At 36.5% G+C, this 15,922-nt stretch overlaps 1 protein-coding gene across 2 annotated transcripts in view; it reads left to right on the forward strand.

Annotated features, from left to right (window-relative positions):
• Positions 1-8,814, forward strand: part of ZNF148 (zinc finger protein 148) — a 35,699-nt gene extending 26,885 nt beyond the window's left edge. For both annotated transcript variants that reach the window (XM_005415755.2, XM_031056577.1), the window contains 2 exons: positions 4,573-4,691; positions 5,031-8,814. In XM_005415755.2, coding sequence (XP_005415812.1) covers positions 4,573-4,691; positions 5,031-6,620 — 1,709 coding nt within the window. In that variant the 3' untranslated portion in view covers positions 6,621-8,814. The remainder of the gene's footprint in view (positions 1-4,572; positions 4,692-5,030) is intronic.
• The last annotated feature ends 7,108 nt before the right edge of the window (positions 8,815-15,922 follow it).

A 15,922-nucleotide genomic window follows, 5' to 3' on the forward strand; every position in this document is an offset into this window, starting at 1 on the left:
TATAGTTAATTAACACCTGACTGCAAATATTTTATAAATTGATTTAATGATCTTTTAAAATTTAGCTTCTAGCTCTAATGAGAGATGTGTCGATTGTAAGCTTTGGAGGGAGGGGGGTGGATGTGGTGGGATTGTAGGTTTTTATGCCAGCTCTTACATATGCTAGTCTTTGTTTAGCAGAGAAAAAGGTACCATTTAACTAATTAACCATATCTGACTTTTTTTAGATAACTGTGTTTCCTCCTTTCCTCAGCATCCTGAGCTCTAGTTTGGCTGTTTCTCAGAAAATAGAAGATGGTTTAAATTGTATTTAAATTGCTGAATCATGGATGTTTTCCTAGGTGACAGCTAGTAATGATTAGGAGAAAACATTTAAAACCCAGCCTCCAGAAGTGGCAGAATTTTTTTCTGAAGGCTGTTTAGTTAACAAGAATTTAACTAGAGTTTAATTTTTGGCTTCACCCAGTTATAGTATAGCTAATTGGCACTCTGCATACCTGTCTGTGCTTTCATCTCTATATGACAGTGCTCACCACCACTGGCCCTTAGCTGTTTGTGTAGTTGCTCTGTTGTTCAGGGCTGCATAACTAAACCCATCCAGAAAACCTGAATTTTCAACTTGATTCTCTAATGAGAAGGTGAGCAGTGGGTCTGTGTTTTACTTTGATGAAAGTAAAGATCTGTTTGTATTATTCATACACTTTAAAAAACCCCATTTCTTAACTTTATTCAATACTTTTTTATTTCGCATTTTTATCTCTGTGAATGACCACTTTTAGCACCAGCTTTTGGACAGTGTTCAAAATGCTGATGTGGAACAGGAAAGCTCTTACTCTTTTAAAGATTTTTATCAAATTTTCTAGTTTATTTTAAACCATTCAAAGAGAGTAGTAAAAGGTAGAAGCCCCATTTTATGCCTGTTACAAGCCCCCAATTTACAGGTGCCTCAGCTATTTGCAGTCTGATTTGACTTTAGTTCTCTGAACCACTCCTTCAAAGGAAGTGTTGTGAGGGAGTTAGGAAGCAATCAATGAACAGCCTTAGTCTATGTAAATAATTAAACAGTTGCATCTAAAAGCAGACATTGCATTAATACAAAATTTGCTTATAATTGTGTGTAGAGGAGGGCAGCGGTGTTGGAACCCTGCTGCTAAACTTGTCCCTAATGATACAGAAAATTGCTATTTTAGTTGTAGGAGAGGGAAGAGTCACTGGTGTGCAAATATTTTCAGTTTACGAGGTTGGAGAAGATGCTGAATGTTTTTTTTTCCTTTCAAATATGTCTGCTTACTTTTTGCTTAGAGATGTTTCTATATACCTTAACCACTCATGCGTTCATGTGTCCTAATTGTGTAAGTCACCCTACTTCCCATTTTAAACACAAAAACTAAGATGACATTTAAAAAATAAAGCACCATTGGGGCTGACAATTCAAGTGCCTTCTTATTCAGTTGTGCTGCTTTTTTATAGCCTTCTTTAGTATTTTATAATTTGTTTTTTGTCTGTTTAGACTTTAAAATGCCTGGCTTTATAATTGTTACAGCCTTCATACACATAATATTTGTACTACACTGGATGAGTAGTTCTATTGCTTGGTTTTAATAGATTGCAAACATAGACACAACACATGAGCTGTTTTCATAAATAATGCATTAATTGTTGTATTGTATTTTTAAATTTTGAGGGTTTTTTATACATCTGATTCTTTCCCAATGACCAAGACGTTTCAGAAAAATGTGCCCTGGATTCTCCCTGCATTATCAAAAGGCTGTTATTAATGATCTCCTCCATTTGCAATAGATCCTGTCTGAAAAGTACAACAAAACTGCGGAAGGCATCTGAGGTTTTAGGCTTCTGCTAGGATGAAATTATTATTGGAAGACTATCTTGATATTAATTTTTAATCTTCTCCTAAAATTATCTTCCATATGAAGATTAAAGCCAAAATTAAATATGGTGTCAGTTTCACAAAGGTTTTCTTAATCTTACTTTCAGAGTGTCCTGGAATTCTACTGAAAAATATTATTTTCTGTACTGTGCTGAGTTAAATCCAGGGCAGTGTCCCCAAATTCTTCTCCCTGTTAAGGCACGGCCAGCAGTGCATTTGTCTGTGCCCTGAAAGTATCCAAAAGAGCTGGTGAATGTAATCCACCTAAAATCCACAGGCCCCTGTTTAAGCCTTGAAATGGGGATAGGTAGCTGCCAAGTCTTCTGCCAACAAATAGTCAGCTTGAGTAGGAAAATGTTAAGGAACTCAGTGTGCATTCACTTACAGAAATGAGTGTAAGGCTGCAGGTAAGTGTGTTAATGAAGTATTCTGCATTTCCTGGGATTGCAGGATGGCTCCTTAGAGGGCTGTTCAAGGCCAGAACAGGACTCAGCTCTCTTGCTTTAAGGCTCAGGACAGTTTTCAACCTAAACAGCCACTCCATTCTCCAAAATAAATCTAAGGTAGTATGAAAGCAAGCTTTGAAACAATGTAAGGAGAGTCATTTGAAGGTGCAATTTAAAAAACCACAAAGTGGAATAGTGGAGCAAAGGGAAAGAAAACAGTAAGTAGAAAGGACTAAGTAGTAGTCTTCAGGAATGGGAGAGTTCCCATGTACAAAACAAGAGCAATGAGGTCTAAACGTCCTGCCTCAGCATCCTGAAAGTGGAAGGCAGGGATTGGAATTTGATTCAGAAAGTCTGAACAGGCTCGTTGGGAGTAAGGCACCGTAGTTTTGAGGGTGCCTCACAAATAAGGAGAACATGAAGAAGGAACCTGGAGTTTGAAAGTGAAGAAATAGGCCAGAAGGGAGGATTTGCTTATAGTCAGGATGAGAGGGAATGATATGATAGGTTTTTATAACTTACAAGGGATGTTGAAAAAAGTGCAAAATTTTATGGTGCTTATTAATAAGCAAGAAATGATAAAGTTCTCTAAGTCAAGTGACAGAAGTGATGTAGAATGCTGGGGTTGTGAGCCTGTAGAAAAAGAACTGATGGAAGCTGAGAGATCTGAGGAGAGGAGATAATTTGATTTAGGAGAGAATAAACTGGAATAATTTCATCCGAGAAAGGGATTGGCTGAGAAGCCACATGGAGAGGTAAGAATTAATAATTCAAAATAGGACATAGGCTTACAAAGAGAGAGATTTAGAAATTGCTTGGAATTAAGGAAGTTGAAACTCTGGGCACTAGTGATCTGACTAGGAGCACATGTGTGGGTGATCCAGATATTTTCCATTCTAGTCTCTATAGATACAGGAACCTTATTTTCAGGTGCTGTATTCCCATTTGTAGAAGGATGTGAATAATTTTCTCTATTCGAAATGGAAAATACAAACTCTGTCAACATTTTAAATAATAAAATCTATTAATTTTAAGTTTTAAACTTTAACAAGTAATTGTTGGTAATTCAACAGTTCATAATATAATTAGTAAGAATAAAACTACTTTAGAAAATAGCAATAGTCTGCATATTTCTGGGAACAAGACATAAATGGTTCGTATCCCAAAAATCAATGTAGTGCAGTACCCAGAATGAAGAGGGTCTTGACAGATGCTGCCAAGACAATCCCTGACCTCTATGTCAGTCCAGAAGATTTCATAGTAAATACTAAGAGGAGAGATCTCTGTTGTTCAGGGTGAGCTCTAGTAAATAATAGTGAACTTCTATAAAAGCAGAACTAACTTTTCAATGCATTTGAAATTTTTAGGTTTTGTCAGAGAAACCTAGGAAAAAATATCAGAGGGAAGATGTAAGGCAAAAGTTAAAAGAAATAAAAATAGTTACTCCCTGCTCAGAAAGTATTGTAGCAGGGTTTCTTTGTGAGGAAAAATAAGGGGAACTGAAGATGAATTCAGGGCAGTGCATATTGTCTGAACGAGTATTTCCTGAAAGTAAAGGAAAAAGTCCCAGAAACCAAAACTAGCTAACAAAGCAGTCAAAATGAGAAACCTGTAAGTTTGCAAATGCTGGTTCTGCTACAGAGGTTTCTTGGGTTTTGACTTAATTAATTTTTTTTTAAATTAGTTCTTAGAAAAAAAAATTGGGTTTCAACCAAAATAGTAGGACTTTTTCGAAGCAGTTCTCTCAATTCTACATGCAAATAAGGGGAAAAAATGGAAAATAGAAAGCACCCTCCAAAATGTTACATTTGAAGTTTGGAAATGCAGTAATTCTCTCCTAGTAGGGATGGGTTTGAGGTAATGACTTGGTGAGAGGATTGAGGTATTTTTATACAGTTGTCTGCCCTAATAAATGCATACTGTAGCAACAATTCAGGAAGAACATCTTTGCAGTTCTTAATTTGTTAGGTGTAAGACATACCTGCACCTGCATTAGAAAGAGGAGTAAGGATTTAAAGATGGGGATTTTTTTAGCATAAAAGCTTAAAGTAATTTGAGGCATCAGCAACTGGGTATTGAAAAAATAGTGATATAAGCAAGCCCTGTGTTGTTTTTCAATAGCAATAGACTAAATCCTCTTACTGTTTCTAATAGAGAATGTAGTATTTGATCTGATAATTTTATGGAAAAATGTTGATTTATTCTTTTAGATTAATATTGCTATGTGTTTTTTATCAGGTGAAAAGCCATTTCGTTGTGATGAATGTGGTATGAGGTTTATTCAGAAGTATCACATGGAAAGGCACAAAAGAACTCACAGTGGAGAGAAGCCTTACCAGTGTGAATATTGTTTGCAGGTAAGATGACTTGGTGAAATCTTCTGTGTTTGAAAGCCAAAACACTGGTCAATTCCCCAGTATTGCAGATGGGCTTTCTCCATTTTATTCAAATAAATATATAATGAATGTTTTTTCAGTCAAGATGGGCTATCTTGGTGGTGCAGAGTCACAGCTGGCAGTGGTTGATTTTATTGACTGTATACTCTTGTTTGACACTTCATTAGAAATTGGTCAAGTGGGTGAATCATCAAGTAAATTTGTTAGAATGAAAGGCTTCTTTTCTTTCTGCTAACATATTTCTTTCTGCAAAATAATGATAATAATAATTATAATAATCACCACCATAATCTTTTCCAGTATTTCTCCAGGACCGATCGTGTGCTGAAACACAAACGTATGTGCCATGAGAACCGCGAGAAGAAACCCAACAGAAGTGCCACCAAAGTTGGCTTTTTGCCATCGGAGGAAGATTCCGGTTTCTCTACGCCTCTGAAAGACAGCTCCTTGCCAAAGAAGAAAAGGCAGAAAACAGAGAAAACAAAATCTGGGGATAAGGAAGGTTCAGATAAATCAGAACACAAGAAGGACAAAAATGACTATTTGCCTTTGTACTCTTCTAGTACTAAAGTAAAAGATGAATATATGGTAGCGGAATATGCTGTTGAGATGCCACATTCTTCAGTCGGTGGATCGCACTTAGAGGAAGCAAATTCTGGAGAAATACACCCACCGAAGCTGGTTCTCAAAAAGGTCAACAAGAGGAGTCTAAAGCAGCCACTTGAGCAAAGTCAAACCATTTCACCTTTATCTACATATGAAGACAGCAAGGTTTCGAAGTATGCCTTCGATCTTGTGGATAAGCAAAGTTTACTGGACTCTGAAGGTAATGCTGACATTGATCAAGTCGACACATTACAGGAAGGGCCCAGTAAACCTGTACACAGCAGCACTAATTATGATGATGCAATGCAGTTTTTGAAGAAAAAGAGGTATCTACAAGCAGCTAGTAACAACAGTCGAGAATATGCCTTGAATGTAAGTACCATAGCATCTCAACCTTCAGTAACGCAGGCAGCTGTGGCCAGTGTCATTGATGAAACTGCTACAGCCTCAATACTGGACACACAGGCACTGAATGTTGAAATTAAAGGTAACCATGACAAAAATGTCATTCCAGATGAGGTACTGCAAACTCTGTTAGATCATTATTCACACAAGGCTAATGGACAGCATGAGATCTCTTTCAGCGTGGCTGACACAGAAGTGACCTCTAGTATATCCATCAATTCCACTGAAGTATCTGAGGTGACCCCATCTGAGACGGTTGGAACAAGCTCTCAAGCTTCCTCATCAGATAAAGCTAGTATGTTACAAGAATATTCAAAGTTTTTACAGCAAGCTTTGGACAGAACTAGCCAAAATGATGCCTATTTGAACAACCCGAGCCTTAATTTTGTGACTGATAACCAGACACTTACAACCCAGCCAGCATTTCCTTCCATGGAGAAGGTCTACACATCTATACCCGTCAATAGCTTTCGGTCGGGGATGAACTCTCCATTAAGAACAACTCCAGACAAGTCTCACTTTGGACTAATGGTTGGTGATTCTCAGCACCCTTTTCCCTTTTCAGGTGATGAGGCAAATCATTCTTCTTCCTCTTCTACACAGGACTTCTTGGATCAAGTAACTTCTCAGAAGAAAGCAGAGGCACAGTCTGTTCATCAAGCATATCAAATTAGCTCCTTTGAGCAGCCCTTTAGAGCTCAGTACCATGGGGCAAGAGCTGGAATATCCTCTCAGTTTAGCACTGCCAATGGACAGGTGAACCTTCGGGGACCAGGGACAAGTGCTGATTTCCCAGAATTTCCCTTGGTGAATGTAAATGATAGCAGAGCTGGGATGACTTCTTCACCTGATGCCACAACGGGCCAGACTTTTGGCTAAGAAATCTTTGTAAATAATACTGGCACTTTAGAACACATTTGTCAAAAGGGGGTTGCTCTGTATAAGATGGAGTTCTGTACAGCTTTTAAGAGCGCTATGTTAAAACAGAAGTAAGCTGATATTAGCAAGACCAATAACTGCTTCTTTTTTCTTTTTTTCTTTTGTAAAAAAAATTGTTTGTTAGCCATCAGTCATTGAACTGCCTGATGTTGGTGCCCCTATCAAAGGCAGTTTATTATTCACTTGTTTGAATCCAGAAAATATTTTACCTTCTATGAAATTTTAAAATAAACAAAATCCCCAGGTAAGACTTTCCCCCATGATTGTTTCCTTGCTGGTTTCCTTGTATGCTTTGGGAGGACAGTTTTTTGTCTGATACTATTCACAATGTCATTTCTAAGCTTGTCAGCATAGTTGTCGCTCTTCAGCAGGGAATCAACATGTACTAAACACAGAGAATAAACAAGTAAGTTTTGGAAGTCAAACAAATATGCTTTAAAAGAAAGCATTTTCTAGAAAAATCTTCAGTTTCTCTCAAAAATAATTTTAGACCATGTGCCCTTTATTTCTGCTTTGCATTACCTTGAGTTGTGTTTGGAGGGAAAGAAAGTGAATTCTGATAGACTAACTCTACTATTTAAAAGTCTAATTAATTTAAAATACTTTAAACACTTTTTTAAGCAAAATGCCTAACTGCTAAAGCCTTTACTTCATTCCGGAAGTAATGTGTATTTCTTTGTACAGCTGAATCTAGATGTAACTTTTTAATGACTTTTTCATATGCAGAAACCAAGATTTTGAAGTTTTAGTTAAAATACTCTGTAGATGACATTCCCAATTGCAAAATGCTTACACAAACAGTGTATTCCAAGATTTAAAAGCTTAATTGTACCTTACCCTACATACTCATAACGATTAACATAGAGCACTTAGCCAACTTTATAGTTTTTGATTTCTCAAAAAATAAAACCATTTTTAGATGTTTAGGTTTGATACGGTTGCATCATTTTCATCTCATACAGCAACTCCAGTAATTCTTTTCCATATACTTGAGATTGGGTATTTTTAGCTTCTGTAAAAACTGTTTTAATTCTTTGTCTAGAATTTCGACAATTCTAATTATCATTTTCTTGAAGCATCCCTGAAAGCTGAAGAAGTGGGCATTCAAATTCCCTATTTTTTAGTGTTTGCTTAGTAAAAGTCACTACAATTTTACCAACCCAAACTGGTGAATGATGCTAGTGAACGGGATTTCTTTTTCCAGCCTAGGAGAGTGATCAGAAGTTTTCATTGCATTTCACAGTATAAATAAACTGCAAAGTTTATCCCTGTACCATGAATATGTTTTTTTGAATAGTACTTTGTCTTGAAGTATACAGTATGGTACGATAAGTAATTCTGTGTGCATTTTTAAGGTGGTAAGATTTTGAGTAGCCTAACTATTGTGTAGTTTAAGTTAACAAGTTTCAGATTTTTGAACTGTATGTTCATTCTATTGCACCTTCCCTAAAGGGACACTGTCTGGTAGTTCAAGGCAGTTTAAGCCTCATGTAGGCTGATTAACCAGGGAAAAACACACACACACACACATAGACACATACACATATAGGTAGGTGTGTGTATGGTGGTTTTTAAAATAGGATTTCATCCAGGTTTTTACAGCACTGTTGCTAGCTAGTGTCTCTCAGATAAAGCCATCAGGTAGGAGAAAAGGCTGCATCTCAAGGGGCTAAAATATATCCTATCTTTTAAGAAAGGACTTGAGCAGGACCCAGAACAGTTCCCACCTCTTACCAAAGCAGTAGCAATATTTTTCTGAATTTTCATTACCAGGAAACTGATCCCACTTTGTCTTTTCCCTTATGGGAGCACTTCTACAGCACTAACTTCACTTGGTACAGTTGAGGGAGAAAGGGCATTGATTATCCCTAGCCTGCTGCTTCTGTTGGCAAGAATACAGTTTGTACAAACTAATTTCTTAATACTTTTGTATAAGAAAGCAGGCTCTTTTGATTTGTTGACCCTGTGTGTAATACAGTAAGGCATTTCAGCATGCTATGACTTACCAGTAATTTTGTCTGAATATTTGGCCATGACTTGAAAAGAGTGGGCATCAAGGGAGAAGAGTAAATTCCTTATGGATTATTAATGATACATGTAAAGAAATTGCTTTGAAAGAATATTTTTAAACTGATTCGTGGTCTCTCTGTTTTTTTTCCTTTATGGTCAGTTTGGTTTTTTGACTTTCCATTGTGTGTTGCACAGAAATAACATAAAGGGTCCGTATATCCCAGGAAACCACCTCTTGTAAGGCATACTTTGTTTTCAGTGTCCATTTCCATGACATCCTAGCTTGTGGTGCCTGAATAATACTGTGTTGGCACTTTTGTTCCTATGCCCTGATGTTGCAAGGAGATGGCAATTGTACTATTTGTTAAATATAGCAAGGAACAAAAGAGGAAAAAAAAGGCTGGGTTATTACTGTGTTACTGCACTGCTGTGGGCCCATAGGGAGGTAAGAGGAATGAAGCCTCCTTCTCCCTAAGGGGACTGACTCAGCTTTATTTAAAAAAAGTTGCTGCATTGACACTCCGGTGTGAGAATGTGATTGAGGACTCAGAGGGAGTGGCTGTGCCATGCCACTGTCACACTTGGGCATCACTGCGAGGGGGTGTGAGGAGCAGGCTGCTGCACAGACTGAAGGAACCTGCTCTTCCCTGCAGCCACACAGGGATCCCCAGAGGAACTGCTGTTCCTTCCATCCCAGCCCGTTCCCTAGCCTGCTGCTGAGCCATTCCAGCTGCACTCTGTGCCTTAGGACAGGCTGTCAAGTCCCCTAAGCCACAGGGACTGTCCTGTAGGGTTCTTCCACGTGTACAATTAAAGCAGTGGTGTGAGTAGTTGATCTGCTGATGCTTGAAGCTTTCTGCACTGGAGGAGTTAGCCAAATGTACTGCTGTGATTTCCTGAGTACATCCCCTTCTATCCTGGAATAAGTGTTTATGTAGTTCTGGGAGGTTTAGCTCTGTAAAAAGCTCTTGCTTGTTTAATAATGGCATTATTTAATAATGCTTTTCACTGCTCACGTTTTGTGGCTTTTAATCTGCTGCAGATGCACGCTCTTCATGTTGATCTGGTCGTTTTTGTTAGTTTTCTGTGTATGTGTGGAAAAAAGCAGCTTTGGTTGTCTGTTCTTTTCTGATGCTGTCAGTATAAGGCTGGGGTGAGCGTGGAGATTCCCCTGAGCTAACAGCAGCCATTCCTACCCAAAATTATGTGAGCACCAGATATGTGTGTGTGTGTAAGGTGGAATTGTTGGGGATATCTACTAGTGATAGCGCAATGATAATTTTGAAAAAGAAGAAATTGATGACATTTATTACCAAGCTCTCTCTCTCTCTCTCTCTACATATATATATATATATACAAAATACATAATTATAATTATTATTATAATTATTATAATAGGCCATATTTTGGTCCTAAATTACTTGACAGTGTCCCTTTTAGCATGAATCTTCTGATATGTTTTGCCATTAATATAACAGACAATGAAGGAATCAGCTTGTAATGGTATACTAATAGGCATTTACATTTTCTTCATTTGATTTGAGAATGAATTAATCATAAATGACAAGTTTTGGGGAGAAGGATTAACCATGTGTATTACTGTATGTTGGTTTACAAATAACAACATAAACAATTTAAATTGGATGATAAAAGAACCATGTTTATGATCTTGTGTCTCCTAGTGTTGTCTTTAGGAAAATTGTGTTTCAAGAAAAAAAATAGGACAAGAAAGTATTCATGTGAAATAACACTTGTATTATTTTTATATTGTACTTTTTGGTTTTTTTGGATGATGGGAGCTTTTCATTGTTAATTGAGAAGTACAGTAAAATCTTGCTAATTCGCTGACCTCTAAACAGAGCATCTGACAGGTTTCTCCATCCCTCATGGTCCTTTCCCACCTTTCTGCAATGGTCTAAAAAGTACTGTAGCAAGGTCTCACACAATAATGCTGTACTACTTCACCCAAGTATACTACAGCATCTCTATTAGTATACTAGGAGGTAGAAGGAGTATTGAAAACTAAATTGCAGTTGTCAAAATAAATTAACAAAGTACTTTTTGTGATGTGACATCCTTGCTTTTGTTGCCTGCTTCTTCACTGTTTTCAAAATTGTAATTTGTAAAGGGTTTCTAAGGCATTGCTGCAAATTATTGGGGCTCTACTGTAACTTTTGGAGTTTATTCCGAACTATTCATGTTCTCCTATGAAAACTTTCCACCTGAACAGATATGTTATATTCCGTGCTTGATCAGGATATTTTTATAGAATTTGTATCATGTCTAGTAACTATTTGAAATGAACCAGAATATTTGGATGAATTAACTCTGAATTTTGCAGCTTTGGATTACCTTATGTATGTGTATTTGCTAACTAAATTTTCTTGGCTTTGAGAGCTTTGATTTTTATTCTTTGTTTGCTTGTTTTAATACCATTACAAATCACAGGGAAAATCCTGATGCTCCTGGGAATCCGTTTGGAAAGGTTAACAGGCAGAAATATATTTATGCAGTCGGTACCAGTACACATGTGAACTTTCAAATTACATGGTTGGTACTGAAGCAAATGAATAATTTTACAGTTTCCTAGAGTTAAATGTCTTACTAAAATGAAGCCTTGTAACTTTGAAAGTTCATTGGACTTAGGGTAATGCATGTTTATGTTAGGCATGTAATGCATTTAGCTGAAACTCACTTTGCAAAGGACAAGCACTAAGAAAGTATTACTGCTAATGAAAAGACGTCTTTAATTTGAAATTTTACCTTCTGTTCAAGTTCAATATGCTTTATGTCAGGGAAATAAATTTATAGTCGCTTTTGCTCTACTCAATATACAAAACCTTCTGTTTCCTTTTTAAAATTACATCTTTTGGGAGGAAACACAAACTGAGGCAAGCAAACATTTCTAAGAGTTGTTTCTTGCTTTCCTTAATCCAATGGATGGAAAGGTAATATTGTGTAAACAACATTATTTTATTTTTTTATGCAATATCATGCTGTAAATATGATTTATCAAATAAGGATGTACCTATGATTGAATCTTTGATTCTGCACAGCTAGAGTTTATATATAAATATAAATGTGTCTTGACAATCAAGGACTTATGTCAGTCTTCCTTTATGACGTTTCTTATTGTTATGCATTCCATTTGTTTGACTTGAGTATTTGTATTGTCTGTAAAGTATGTAATGTTTTTATAGCTTGTTTAAAAACAAACAGAAAAGCCTGTAAATATGAACTGATCACAGTACTGCTCTGTTAGAAGGCATATGATGATGTACTGTTTGTAAGCAATAATACATGACAGTGCTAACTTGACAAGTAGCATAAGGATAAGTTCCAAAAATACCTTTGGGAGTTAATAGCCTTGTTTGAGTTAATGAATATTCTTAATCATTTTTTAATAAATAAATTCAGATGTCCTCCTGCTGGAATACAAACCATTGTTTACAGAGCACAATTTCAGTCACAGAGAGGACAGTGTTTAGATCTATGGCTTCGTCCACTTTGAGTGAGAAATGAATGGCTTGGCTGCACTTCTGCGAGACGAGGAAGACTGCTGAGGTTGAATAGCTGTGTCTCTAAAGGATCAGAGATACTATTCTGCTTCTGTGCTGATTCCTGCCAGTTCCTCTACATAAATTTGGAGTCTTTTAAGTCCTGATGTTGAACTGATGAGGCTTGGGCCACCCATAGAAAGGAATAGTTCTCTTCTTATTTCATATGCAGATAAACAGTGAACTTTTGAGTCACCTCTTCCTTTGAGTTGCATATTTTTCAAATTATGAGCTATGAGATGATGAGATGCGTTTATTCTGATAAACTAGATGTCAAACTTATAGTTTGAATTGAATAGATATTAGACTGTACAGAGCAGCATATCAATTTGAACAGTCATCACTGCTTTAGAACCTCCCCCCCAATTTATAAATGTATATGACCTACATTTTATAGAAAAAGAAATGTTTTTAAATGCTAGTCATTTATATAATATGTGCTTTGAAGGATTTGCTAGTCCACTTCTGTCACTTTTAGTACACTGGTATCTTTTATATGTAATGTATGCTTTTTATTATTATAATTATTATTATAATTATTATTATTATTATTGTAGACATTTCAGTAGGAGGAATTTTGCAACAGTATGAGGGGTTGAAATTTTCATTGTCAGAAATGAATTATACTGGACTTTGTCTGTGTAGTCTTGTCTTTCTTTAAATACTGTCTGGAAGGGAACTTGGTATTCAATAAAGCAAGTGACTTCCTTTTATTTTGAAGGCATACTATATAGTGCTGAATTGGATCTGAAAATGCAATGGATTTGAAGACAGAGAAATTAGTACAAAATCTAGTGTACAGAAGAAATTGTCTTATGAAAAACCTGATGATATATATAGTGAAACACTGTTACAGTGAATTTCTGATATAGTGCTATTTTCCTGGAGTCCATATGCCTTCTTTGTATTTCAGTTAATAAAAAATGATAATTTGTATAGATAAATTTAGGATAATAGGTTTATTTCAATCATTATACAGTATTTCTTTATCCTACAACATCTATTCCGTCCCTTTATTATCAGACAAAAGACCGTAGCCTGAATTCCATCAGTTGGAGTATGTATATATAGGTGAGAGATGGTTTTGTAGGAACCTGGAAAGTATGAATTTACATATTCCTTATATTTCTGACAGAAATCAGTATGAGGCTTTCATTATTCCTGTGAAATGAGGAATTTCCTGATACCAAGGAGAGAGTGAGTGTGTGAGAGTGTGTGTGTGTGTGTGTGTGCGTGTGTGCTGGTCCATGGAAGATGTTTGGGTCTTAAGGCCAAAATGATAAAAGTATAAAAGGACTTAATGTAGCTCAACACATGACTTACATTTAATATGTAAAAGAAACATTTAAATTTCATAACTCACAAAAAGACAAAAATAGTTTTGCAGGGAACAAAACTATTTGGATAGCAGGCTTGACCAAACGATCTTTTTTGGTTAAACTTGATATATTTTAAATGATTCTATTTCTGCCTTTATTTCTGCCCTAAAAGCAACTTAAAATATTTTGGGAGTTACTCTTCCTGTTCATTTGACTGTGAGTGTAATTTATATAATGGTTTACAAAATATGGCATGAAGGATTGGATTGTTTTATCTGTATAATACAATGAAAGTTTGCTTTTTTTTTACATAATCATGGTGAATGGTATTGTATTCTTAGACTGATTTATTCATTAAGTGACTTAATGAGTTTCATCACTTTTGACGTTATTGTTTTCTTATGGTTAACTTAGTCTTTTTGGGTTTATAATACCCTTCTATGTATTGTGATACTAAGGGAAGTTATGTTTTTGCTTTATTTTTAATTAAACTAATAGTTTGATAATTTATATTTGCAAATGATGCATTTTAAATGTGGTCACTTGCTGTTTGAAAAATAAAAATATAGAATACTGTTTTATGAATAGACTTAGCAGTATTTTTCATGTTAGATAATTTCAAACAAAATCTGCTTTCTTTATGAGACAGATGAAGGCATGTAAAGATACATATTGTTGTGCAAGAGCTGAAGTGGATAGTTTTCAACAATTAAATGAAATATTTAAGTATTTGATTTGAAACACACAGAACTTATTTGGGTTTTCTTCTCCTTTGGATCTCATTGCCTCCTTTGATTATAGAAAACAGAATATCTGACCTTAACTCCAATCCTGGTTGTCTGAGAAGACTGCACTGAAACCACTTTAATAGAAACACCTAGTGTTAGACCAGCTTTCCTTTTGTGATTTTTGTTTGCCCAGGGCTGAGTTTGTTCAGTGCCAGCAGCTCCTCACGTACATGAGAATCAGGACTTGGTTTTAATCTCAGTTGTAAGAAGGGTGAACTCAATTACTCAAGATTTCAAGTCTGTTGGATAAAAGTATGCTATGTGTGCACTACAGCATTTTATAGCATGTGTAGTATATATTTGTTACATAGATTTTTCCATTGTTAAAGCAAATATTTAAAAAAATATTGAGGGTAACAGCATTTATGCACCTACAAAACCATAGCATTAATTACTGGTAATTCTGTTTTCTCCTCTTTATTTGTTTGTGTGTATCAGGCACGAATGTGTCCTTGAATCTTTTGGTAGGCTCCTTTTTGGTAAATACTTTATTTTTGTGGAATGCTTGGCTGTGTTGACTTTACTTCATGTAAAAAACCAAGTTTTATGTAAGAAGGCATTAAAAGTGGCACAATACCTTTTAAAGAGAAAAGAACTGTAGTGCAGCAGTGTGTGAAGACTGGATCTGTGATCAGATGAGCACGGCAGGAAGAGCTGGTGGCTCTGGGATGTCACCAGCCCCTCACCCGGTGGGTGCCACTGCCTGGGCATCCACTGGGCACCTTGGGAACCTCCTCTGGCAGCAGTGGCTGTGTGAGAGGAGCTTCTCATCCGGCCTCAGCTGCACCCTGCCGAGGAGGTTGGCTCAGCAGGGTTTGGCCGTGGCAGGGAAGGGCACTCAGGTTTGCTCTCGTGGCTTACCCAGGGCCAGCAGCCCTGGCAGCACAGCCCAGGCTGTCACTGGCTGCAGCAGCACAGACTGAAAGTGACCGTAGGAAATGCCGCTGCTCAGTCCCTCTGAGCCGTGGGAGGCACTGCTTTGTGTACCCCTGGAGCAGGGTGTAACACACCTCCAGCACTGGGTAGGAACTTGCTTTCAGTCTTACTCCAGTCTGCAAGTTACAGTATTGCCTTTTTAAAATACCTTATAAACTTGTGGTATGTTAGCATCCAGCCAGCATAATAACTGCTTTTAATGGTTTCATGTTTGAGAGTTTTTAAGTTGTGGGTGCACTCTGACTCTGCAACGTTCCTGATGACATAGTGTCTGTGTACTCAGCCACCCTGCTTGTCTTTATTTTCACTTATATTGGTTATACTGATCTTCATTTGTTTCAATTATGTAGTGGAAATAAGAAATCAAAACTAATCACATCTGCCTATTGACTTTTATGATTAATACTGTCAAAGAGTAAAGTGATGCTGAAAAGATACTTTTCAACATTTTGATAGTGAAAAGAATTATCAGAACCTATATTTTGTGTTGATTGAGAAAAATAGTCTGTTTAAATTAGCTTGCTTTTAGTTTTTGCTAGGAGAAGTAAGCATTTTTCTCTTAAAATAATTGGTCATTTGTTTATTTAGAGGCATTAAAAATATCTCTTTGCAATTAATATTTTTCTTGCAGT

The sequence above is a fragment of the Geospiza fortis genome, unplaced genomic scaffold (genome assembly GCF_000277835.1).
Source record: "Geospiza fortis unplaced genomic scaffold, GeoFor_1.0 scaffold112, whole genome shotgun sequence".
NCBI classification, from domain to species: Eukaryota; Metazoa; Chordata; class Aves; order Passeriformes; family Thraupidae; genus Geospiza; species Geospiza fortis.